Source organism: Palaemon carinicauda, chromosome 16 (assembly GCF_036898095.1).
Source record: "Palaemon carinicauda isolate YSFRI2023 chromosome 16, ASM3689809v2, whole genome shotgun sequence".
NCBI lineage: Eukaryota > Metazoa > Arthropoda > Malacostraca > Decapoda > Palaemonidae > Palaemon > Palaemon carinicauda.
In genome coordinates this window covers 79,403,841-79,415,087 of record NC_090740.1, presented here as the reverse complement: position 1 = coordinate 79,415,087, position 11,247 = coordinate 79,403,841, and the positions used below count along the sequence as shown (strand labels likewise).

Here is an 11,247-nt window from a genome sequence, read left to right as displayed (position 1 = left end):
AGGAAATCTGAACCTGACACTAATCTAGCTTTCCGAGGATTTACCTGGTGAGACATCAGTCTCTTTACCAGCGAGTTTTACCAGATTTCCCCGGGCCACCACGTGACACAATTGGTAGTAATTCATTCAAATTACCCCTAATGAGTCAATATGGATAAATATCAACACAACATCGTGTTCAAATAGAAATAAATTTCTACCTCATACTTGGGATCGAACGCTAGCCCCTTCTAATGAAAGGCCAGGTCGAAACCAACCATGCCACGAGAGCCCAAAAGGAAATCTGAACCTGACACTAATCTAGCTGTCCGAGGATTTACCTGGTGAGACATCAGTCTCTTTACCAGCGAGTTTTACCAGATATGAAAATTAAAACAAAATATTATTTTCTCTGAGGGTTTGGGTTGAAAGGTATGATCAACTTGAAAAAAATAAGGGTGATGGATTTAAAAGCAGAGACAATGTTCTTTGAATGGCAGTGAAGAGATTAAGGGTGGGCTAGAAGGGATCAGAAAATTTTGGTCAGAAGGTTGTCTGAACTTCCTTTTTGTTAGTTGTGGGGATAACAGAGGATTATATTGATATTCCTTTTAATCTCCCCGTACCAATGTTCAATATAAGGACCATGATATAGGAAGTGTTGTTTTATACTTTAGATGATTTTCATTTCATTTCACGGTGAACAAAAACGACTTTTTTTTCATAGTTGGCGGTTTCGTCGGGTGTGATCAAACGTATATTTTCACGAAAAAGATTGGAACTCAAAGCTATATTTGAGAGAATGTGAAAAGTATGAAATAACATTTTTAATAAAGGCTGGAGAGAGAGAGAGAGAGAGAGAGAGAGAGAGAGAGAGAGAGAGAGAGAGAGAGAGAGAGAGAGAGAGAGAGAGAGAGAGAGAGAGAGAAACTTTTCATTCAAAATTACTTTTTAATTAAGCGTGGAAAACACGATTTGAAGCAAATTCTTAAGTAACAAAGCAACAAAGATAGTAAGAAGTACTATGAATGGTAAAACAGAATGTAGAAAACTATAAGTGTAATAAGTGATTCAAGGATTTGGTTGTGGCATACCTTATACTGGGAACGACAATTCCAACTATCGTGAACGTTCAAGACATCATCAAATCAGCCAAAAATGCAAATTTGGAAGACCTAAAACAAAACCCAAATTATGGATATTAGAGCAAATGGAAAAATTAGTGTTTATATTCATAACAGAAAAAGAGAGTACTTTTGATAATGTTTCGCAGGTTTATTATACAAAAAAAAGGGGTGGGGGTTCATAGAGATATTTAAACAAAAATACAAGAAATTGTAGCTTTTAAAGGAAGACATAGAGAGTGTGACGATTTTAAGAAGAGGGCTAGAATACGCATTGTTGTAAGGAATGAAGAGGCAGCCAGTGTCAACTAAAATGCTACCAAGGAGTTTGATCCAACGTTTGGAGAATTTGTAGAGGCTGAAACTAAAGTTCCCCACCAATTTTGATTTTATGATAAGTCAGGCTAATATCAAAAGCATTGCCGGGTTACAAGGCTATGAGGGAAAAGGCAGCTCTCTCTTTGTGTAATATTGTGAGTGTGGAATTCAAGGACATAATGCTCTAGAAACTCATTTTCTAATTGTGTGGATGTCAAAAAAGAAGGTTTGTATTGTGTTACGACCCTTGTCGGGCCGTGGATGAAGTTCTTATTGCAAGATAAGATAGGTCAGTGTTCATAAAAAATACCCATCAGCAAATTGGTCAGCGGAAACGAAAACACTTGGGAAAACTTAACAATATTTATTAACAACAAAAATTTAGGACAATCAGCCTTGTGACTACCTAACAATTAGAATCCACAATTAACAACTAACAACTAACAATTAACAATTAACAATTAACAATTAACAACCTTCCCCAAAGTGAAACACAACACTCAACGAGAGAGTCAAATATTTAAATAATTAAACACACACACACAAGAAAAAGAGAAAAAAAAAATATATTCTCACACTCTTTGGGATTGGATGAAATCACTCCCTGCTCCAACCAAGGTAGTGGTGACTCCTCTATCACTCAGCTACCGTAGAGAGCGCAGCTTAGCAGGACTCCTCATCAAAGGGAGGGAAATGGAGCCTCAACACCAAATAAGGTAAACAAATATCTCCTATCTAATAACTGCCTCCCTACATATCATCACAAGCTCCAAAGCTCCCGCAACTGCCTATGTCGAAAATGAGTAAACAGCGTCCACCTTGATGCTGGTATTCCTATGTAGGCGCCAAGGACCGAAGAAGAGAACACGCAGAAATTACAAATCACTGCAGGTGGCAGAAATGCACCTGCTTAAAGCTGTCAAATGTTGTTGTCACAATCCTCTTAAATGCTCACATAAGCCAGCAGCTGCAGTAGGTCCGGGGAGTGGCGAGCTCGAACTGTCTCTTCAAACAATCAAGTTCCTGGCACGTAAACACAGATGTCTCTTCTCACAAAAGACTCGAAAAACACAGCAAAAAACAAGCGTTAAACTAGACACTTATAAATCTTTAATCGAGTGGGGAGGAGGTTAAAACAGTTTCACATCAAACAAAAATGCAGTGACAAGGCTGACGTAAACAAAAGCAAAATTATGTTAATACATAATACCTTCCTCCCCATAGAAAAAGAAAAATTTAAAGAGGAAAAATATTATTTTTTTATATGCAAATGGAAATGCAACTGTAAAGTAAGAACAATAACTATGAAAACAGAACAATAAACCTAGAACCAAGCAGAAAGTACCCCTAAAGAATACAAGCCAAAAGTTTTATATAGCTTACCATTATTTTAAAGATCCAATATTACTGTACCTTGTCAAAAATCTTCATTTCTATGGGAACAAACCTACCTAACTAACCTAAATAAACTTACAGGTACGCCCATAGACATACACCTTAACTTACAATACACTGGCATTATAGTCCAAAAAGTCCTACATATTATTATGCAATCAAAAGTCTTAGTATATCGGGACAATACAATAATCAATTTAGGGGAACCTTTATAAAACACTAGAATGTATACCACTCAAAGAAACTGCCTAAACTTTATCTACAAAGCTAATATTTAAACAGAACTACATCCTAACAAATTTTTTCCATACAACCTCAATAGAGAAACGAGCAAGTCAGCGTATGAAAATGATCAGACAACCCCACGAAATTCTAGAAAGGGTGTCAGAAATTTTGTTGTTAATCCCTTTCACATGTTTTATAACTAAATTTGATTCCTGCAGAAAAAAGGCCTAACGCAAAATCCTCTGGTTTGCTCCCTTCATCCGCTCGATGAAAACCAGAGGATTGTGGTCATATCTGAAACGGGAAAGAAAAATTTGTCATGTACGGCTTGAAATAGTTAAGAGCACGTACCAAAGAAAAAGCTTCCATTTCTATTGTACAGTAACGTTTTTTTTTTCGCTGCCAGAAGCTTTTTACTATAGTAAGACACAGGATGAACACCGTCCTCCTTTCTCTGAAAAAGTACACCTCCAATGCCGACGCCACTGGCATCTACTGTAATAATAGCTTCTGAAAATCTGTGGAAGTAAAAATGGGGTTAGTAATTAATACTGATTTAAATTTACTAAAAGATTCTTCACACTTGTCCGACCACAAGAACTTTTTTCCTTTCTTTTCAATAAACTAGTAAGAGGCTGAGCAAGATCACAGTAACTACGCACAAATCTGAGGTAATAGCCCGTCTTGTCCAGTACTCTTCTTACCTCTCTAACATTACCAGGCCTTTTCAAATTTATAATTGCCTCGAGGTTAGCTTGTTTTGGATCCAACTGACCTAAACCAACCTCGTGACCCAAATAACAAACCTTGGCCTGGCCCAATTTGCACTTAGCCAAATTAACAACTAACCCTGCAGGGCTAAGGGCTTCAAAAACCTTACGTAACCTTAACACGTGGGTATCAGAATCATTACTATATACTACCAAATCATCAATATAAATTTCCACTCCTTCCAAACCACGAAATACCCCTTTCAAGAGCCTTTGAAGAGTACATGCAGCATTTTTCATTCCAAAAGGCATAATCTTACACTTGTATATGCTAAACAGAGTGACAAATGCGGATATTTCATGAGCTCGGTTGGACAATGAAACCTGCCAATAACCCTTAAAAAGTTCCAGCTTAGTAATAAATTTGGCTGAACCAATCTGATCCAGACAATCATAAATACGAGGGAGAGGAAAAGAATCAATTTTCATATTGGTGTTCACTTTACGGTAATCCACACACATTCAGAACTTACCGTCTGCTTTCTTTACTAATACGATATGAGAACTCCAGAGACTTGGAGATGGTTGAATAAGGTTATGTTTCAACATATATTCTATCTTCTTACTAACCAAATCTGCCAGTAAGAACTCTGCTTCACAAGGGAGGCATCACCTACATCAACGTCATGACTTAAAATATTTATCCTACCTGGAGCATCCTAAAAAAGATCTGAAAAGTAATAAATTAAATTAAGCACATCCTCCTGTTTGCTAGCATCTAAATGATCTAAATTACATTACAACATCTCCTAATTTTGCATATTTTCACGTAATGCATCCGAAGAAAACTGACACATTAACAAGTCAGAGTTCCCTTGAGGCACATCCAATACTATAGACACAGGCTCGGACACTATCGCTAATGGATCACCTTACTAACCAATATAAGGTTTAAGACGATTAACATGAAATATTCTACACTTACGGCTTGAACCGGGAGCTTCAGTTTTATAGTTAACCTTATATCTTAGTTCAGGAAAACTATCCGAATACATACTCAGCACAAAAACCAACTCCTCATGTTCAAATGAACATACCTTTACCGTTTTGTCTAAGTTGTTCTTAATCACTGACTGGGACCGTTCCAAATTCTCCCTGGCAAACTTCCAGGCATTAACCATTCTTCTCTTCATGTCTTCCATAAACTTTTTAACATTCATTTCCTCTTTCTGGTGGAATTTAAGCATTTCAAAAACAATTTTCAGTGGTCCATGAACCTTTTGCCCAAATACCAACTCGAAGGAGCTACACCAGTGGAAGAGTTAAGGTGATTCCTGATAGCAAAGAGAGCAAAAGGGAGGGCTTTGTCCCAGTCACTATCATGATCATAATGTTTCTTCAGGACAGACTTGAGGGTTTGGTGGAACCTTTCCAACCCCCATTGACTCGCCGGGTGATAAGGTACGCTGGTAACGTGCTGAATGACAAGTTCAGCACACTTACCCGTAAATACCTTACTTGTGAAATTCATCCTGCAGTTGATCTGAATTACACGAGGGAGACCATACTTGGAAAAGAAATTTATTGATTTTTCAAAGACAACTTTGGAATTAATATGCCTCATAGGTATAGCTTCAGGAAAGCGAGAGGTTCTATCTATGATAATTAGTAAATATACGTAACCTGTTTTAGTTTTGGGTTAGAGACCTACCATATCAATTACTAACTCAGGAAATGGATCACCTATAGCAAGTATGTGATGCCACAGGACTTTAGGGGTCCCCTGATTTGGTTTACTCATAACCTGACCAGTCTCACACTCTCTGATGAACTGATTCACACTCAATTCAATTCCAGGCCACCAAAAATACCTAGCCATGCTATGGAAAATTTTCAACACACCCAAATGACCTGAGAAAAACTTAGAATGAGCTAACTGCAAAACAGAATTTCTGAATTGAGAAGGTACCACAATCTGTTCCATCAGACCAGTTTTATTCAAATTAACAGATGCGGGACGACTAAACCTATATAATAAGCCCTTTACAACTCCAAACCTAGGTTCAGTCGGATCCTCAACATTGCCCAAATCCAAATTAAATTCATCTTTTTAAGCTTTGATAAAAACAGCTCTGTCCCAATCAAGTTTCATATTAACCACATAACTACAACTACTCTCTACTGGCCCAGTCCTTAAAACAACTAACTCTACACTACTTAACATTAAGTCATCATCGCTCTCCACATCAATTAAATTAGTAGGTTTTGCTGCGGACCTAGTCATTACAGCCATGGGACTAGCATTTGCTGGTAATATAGGGAACAGCTCCCGTCATTCAGTATCCAGCATATCATTTCCCAGGATACCATCAAAACCTGGGATAGGTAGACTATCCACCACAACCAACTCAGAGACGCGATCATATCGTGAAAAAGACATGCGAACATTTTCTGAAGGAGCGGACACAAATCAATCTGGAAAACCTCCCAATAATACAAAATTTCCAGTAATTTTTTCAAAACCATTCAGAGCCCTCTTTATGACTAAGGACCTGGCAGAACCAGTGTCCCTAAAAAACTTCACCTGGACAACATGAGAGTGAAAAACCAACTTTCCAGCCCACACATATTTATCGTACTTAAGTCCTGATTGGGGATTAGGAGCATGAGGCTTACTACTATTTACTAAACTACTCCTATCTACTACGGGTCTGTCTACGGGACTATTGCTACTAACCTCTGACTTATCATTAACCAAGGTTACAGGACTTTGATTATTGCGCTGTAGGTATATCCTACAAGCATTACACTGGTTTAGGAAATCCACGGGCTTGTTGCACCAAAAGCAGATTCCTTTACGACCTGAGCTCCTATTTCCATTATATCTATTATTTACCTCACCTGGAAAATCTCTATTATCAAAACCTTTAAGGGGAGAAAGACCTCATTGGACTTTACCCACGTTCCTATCACCTGAAAAAAAAATTAAGATTAATTTTTAGGGATATGGAGAGTCGACGATGTTTCCCCTCTCCTACCACTATTAGGGGAGCAACATGTTCGATTATCTAAAGTCTTATACGTAAAACTACCACTACCTGAACGGTGAGTCAATACAAATTCATACACCAACTGAACGGTACTACTCAATTTCACACTTTTTACATCCTCCAGGTGAACTCTCAACTCCCTGTTACAGGGCTTCTTAAACTCCTCAAGGAGCAACAGTTCACATGACGCAGCGAAAGTGACTATCTGACGACTTTTCAGCCAATCGTTGAACTGTTCCTCCTTGATGCTCACAAACTCCAAGAAAGACTGCGAAGGGTGTTGCGTATAGTTGTGAAACCGGAGGCGGTAGACCTCAGGGAACCAGTCGTAAGACTTTGAAATTAAGGTTTTTACCTTCTGGTAATCCTGAGCTACTCCCTCCTCTAAGGCATTATACACCCATATTGCCTTGCTTACTTACATACACTTTATCAATACAGTTCACATTTTTGCGGGCCAAGACAATTGGGAGGTCACACGCTCAAATGCCTTGAAGAACTCAGGGACATTATTTTCGTTAAACACTGGCACCAGTTTTGGTGCAGCATATATGTTAGACCGACCTTGGAAGGTATCTTTAGCCAAACTTATGAAATTGGATCCTTCAACCTAGCCATCTCTATATTCAATTTCACCATCTCTATATTTAATTTCGCCATCTCCAACTTATGACACATTACACGCTCGTTCTCCTCAAACTCCATTTATCGCAACTCTATGCGATTGCAAATAAGGTTGTACTCCTTCTCCTCCTTGGAATTACCCAACGCATTAACAGGGGCCAGAGATTTGAAGGGTACAAAACGGATTAGAGGACACATTATCCAGACCCACGGGAAAATTTTCTAGACCCTCATAAATGGTACCTACGACTGGAGGATCCTCAAACAGAAGTAGACCAGCCCTCATACATATTTTGTCCTCTTCTAAACCCTCACTCAAACTCTCGGATCACCAATTACCTCACTCTCACTCACTGAATGTTCAGCTTCAGCTAACTTCTGTTTTATTTTATCCCTAACTGCTACCAATATCTCTGCTCTGGTGTCCGTCGCCTTCCGCAGAACACCCAACCACTTAGAACACTCAACTAATTGTTTCTTACCTAGTAGTGGCAAATACTTAAAGCAATCAACTGACCCAAAAAAATTCAGCTTGGTCAAAAACAAATTCCTCCATTTCATTAAACAGAAAAAAAAAATTCAGGGGAGAAAGGCAACACAAATAGAAATATATTGACGAGTCCACCCGAGTGTCGCTCCACCGACCAAAATACCGGATACCCTAAGCAGCTCTCTATCCTGTCACGGTTGCCAAATATGATAAGACCCTTGTTGGGCCGTGGTGCAAGTTCTTATTACTCAATAAAAGAGGTTAGTGTTTATAAAAAAAATACCCAAGAGCAAATTGGTCAGCGGAAACGAAAATACTTGGGAAGACTTAACAGTATTTATTAAAGAAAAAAAAATTAGAACAATCAGCCTTGTGACTACCTAACAATTAAAATTAATAAATAAAAACTAACAATTAATAATTAACAATAAAACAATTAACAACGTTCCCCAACGTGAAACACCATACTCTCAACGAGATAGAGTCGAACATTTAAATAATTAAACACACACACAAGAAAAATAAAATTATATATTCTCACACTCTTTGGGGCTGGATGAAATCACCCCCTGCTCCAACCAAGGTAGTGACTCCACTATCACTCAGCTGCCGTGGGGAGTGCAACTTAGCAGGACTCCTCATTGAAAGAAGGGAAATGGAGCCCCAACCTTAAAAAAGGTAAACAAATATCTCCTACCTAATAACTGCCTCAATACATGTCACCACAAGCTCCAAAGCTCCCAAAACTGCCTATGTCGAAGATGCGTTAACGGCAATGTCACTCCCCCATCCACCTTGATGCCGAGATTCCTATGTCGGCGCCGAGGACCACAAGAGAACACACAGGAATCTTGATGTGAGAGAGAGAGAGAGAGAGAGAGAGAGAGAGAGAGAGAGAGAGAGAGAGAGAGAGGGGGGGGGTAGTTAATGTCATCGTTGTTCGAAGTGGGAAAGACTGTTGGAATAATTGACTGTTTGTTTACTTTTTAGCTAGGTTAGGACAGTGGTAAATGTTTCGGAGCGAATGCTTTTTATTATTGACTGCGACTTGAGGCAGTTGTGTGTGTGTGTGCACACTAGATTCTTATATTTATTTGATTTCGACCAGCGTAGGAAGTGATTATTCACTTTTTGAGCTGTGATTTCTCCTTGGAGTTACCTATTCTTTTGGAGAAGTAATTTTTTGAATGCTTATCTTTAGTTGATGACCTTGCTTGTAATCCACTGTGTTTAGACTGCTCTCTAGGATTGCTCTTCTGTTAATGAACTGGCCTGTGTATTTCTATTGATGATGATGATGATGATGATGATGATAATATTGATGATTACGACGATTATGACTACCATTAATTGACTGTTCAGTCCAGTTGGAACTGAATATAGTTCCATTTGCCGTAGATTGGTAGTTGTGCCGTGAAAGACAATTAGACTTTTGTGTGGACGACAGTGTTGGTGTCATTAAAATATAATATATAAACATACAAATTTTTGGTGGTAGTGTGCAGTGTAATTTCAAGTTTGTTAGGTTTTTGGGGGGTTCATATGAATGGTGTTACGGTTATTATATATTCAGTGTTAATTATTTTATTAGTTTTAGGTGTGATTATTTTAATTTTGGATGATCTATGTTAAGCATTTTAGTTTATATGAAATATAGTACTAACATTATATTTAGTTTTTTTTACCTTCTGTTAAAGAGTCTGTTTTAGATAACGTAAGGGGAAAGTTTCTTTCGTTGAGACAATTGTCAGTAGGTGTGATTCAGGGTGTGGAGCTTGTTTTTGGAACATCCCATCACAACAAATCCTCACATGTGGCAGAAATTCACCTGCTTAAAGCCGTCAAACATTGTCGTCCCAATCCTCTGAAGTGCTCACATAAGCCAGCGGCTGCAGTAGGTCCGGGGAGTGGCGAGCTCGAACTGTCTCTTCAAACAATCGAGTTCCTTGCATATGACCACAGGTTTCTCTTCTCACCAAGGACTCGAAAAACAAAAAAGAAAAAGGCGTTAAACTAGACACTTATAAATCTTCAAGTGATGCGGGGAGGAGATTAAAACAGCACTTCAAAAGAAAAAAAAAATAAGTTTACAACTGAAGCCTTATTAACTAAACCTTATGCTAATTTTACATCAAACAAAAATGCAGTAACAAGGTGGACGTAAACAAAAGAAAAATTACTTTTATACATGATAATTGACAAGAGTCGTCGTATATGACAATGAAACAATATCCAAAGATTTATTAGATTTGAGACCAAAGCATTTTTATCCTTGCAGGACAGGATAGAAATGCAACTATAAGAGATATTACCCGAGTGCTATATATGGTTGATATCATGGTGAGGAGGAAAGTCCAGATTTTGTGTTTTCAGGAGGCAAGATGGAAGGAGGATAAAGCCAAGAAGATTGGAGCGGGGTATAAACTTTTTATAGTGGATGCACAGAGCGAGAAAAGGAATTGGGTTGGAATCATACTAACTGGAAAGTTCAAGAGTTGTGTTTTAGAAATGAAAAGACAAGATGATAAAATAATGCGTATGAAACTAGAATGGGATGGAGAAATGCTGAATGTTATCAGTGTGTATGCACTTAGACAGGTTGTAGAGAAGAGAAAAAAAGACGATTTTTGGAGACAGCTGGATCAGGAAATGATTAACATACCAAATGACGATCTGTTAATGATAAGAGGAGACCTAAATGGTCATGTAGGGAGAAATAGCCTGGGCCATGGAGGATGGGCTTTGGGAGATCGGAATCAAGATGGTGAAAGGGTTATGGACTTTGCTGTAGCCTTTGATATGGCAGTTCTTTGAAAAACAGCCAAAGTATCTTACAACATATAAATGTGGTGGGCAAGAATCCCAAATGGATTTTGTATTAGGGAGAAGGGTGGATCTGAAAGAGATAAGGAACTGGAAAAAATTCCCAATAAAAGCTGTAACTCCCCAGCATAGACTCATGACAGTAAACTCAGATAGGATGAGAACAATAAGAGGTAGGTAAGTGATGATTCCGAAGATAAGATGGTGGAAGCTGAAAGAACCAGAATATAGGGATAGATTCATAGAAAGGATTTCAGTCGAGCTTAGCACCTGGGATTATGAGGATGTGGATGAGTGGTTGGAATGCAACAGCTGTCTCCTAAAAAAAAAAAAAAGTTGCCAGAGAAGTTTTAGGGATGTCTACACGAAAATGGCCAAGAGACAAATAAATTTGGTGGTGGAATGATTATGTACAAGAGAAAAGCAAGATGAAGAGAAATAGAAAGAAAAGGAATGCTGTAACAGGCACTAAGGAAGATAAGAAGAAAAGCAGATAAGCAAAGAAAGAA

At 38.3% G+C, this 11,247-nt stretch overlaps 1 protein-coding gene across 1 annotated transcript; it reads left to right on the top strand.

The window, feature by feature from the left end:
• Positions 1-10,252: 10,252 nt before the first annotated feature.
• LOC137655386 (uncharacterized) lies at positions 10,253-10,729 on the top strand. The gene has a single exon (XM_068389278.1). The coding sequence runs from the start codon at positions 10,253-10,255 to the stop codon at positions 10,727-10,729; it is 477 nt and encodes a 158-aa protein (XP_068245379.1).
• The last annotated feature ends 518 nt before the right edge of the window (positions 10,730-11,247 follow it).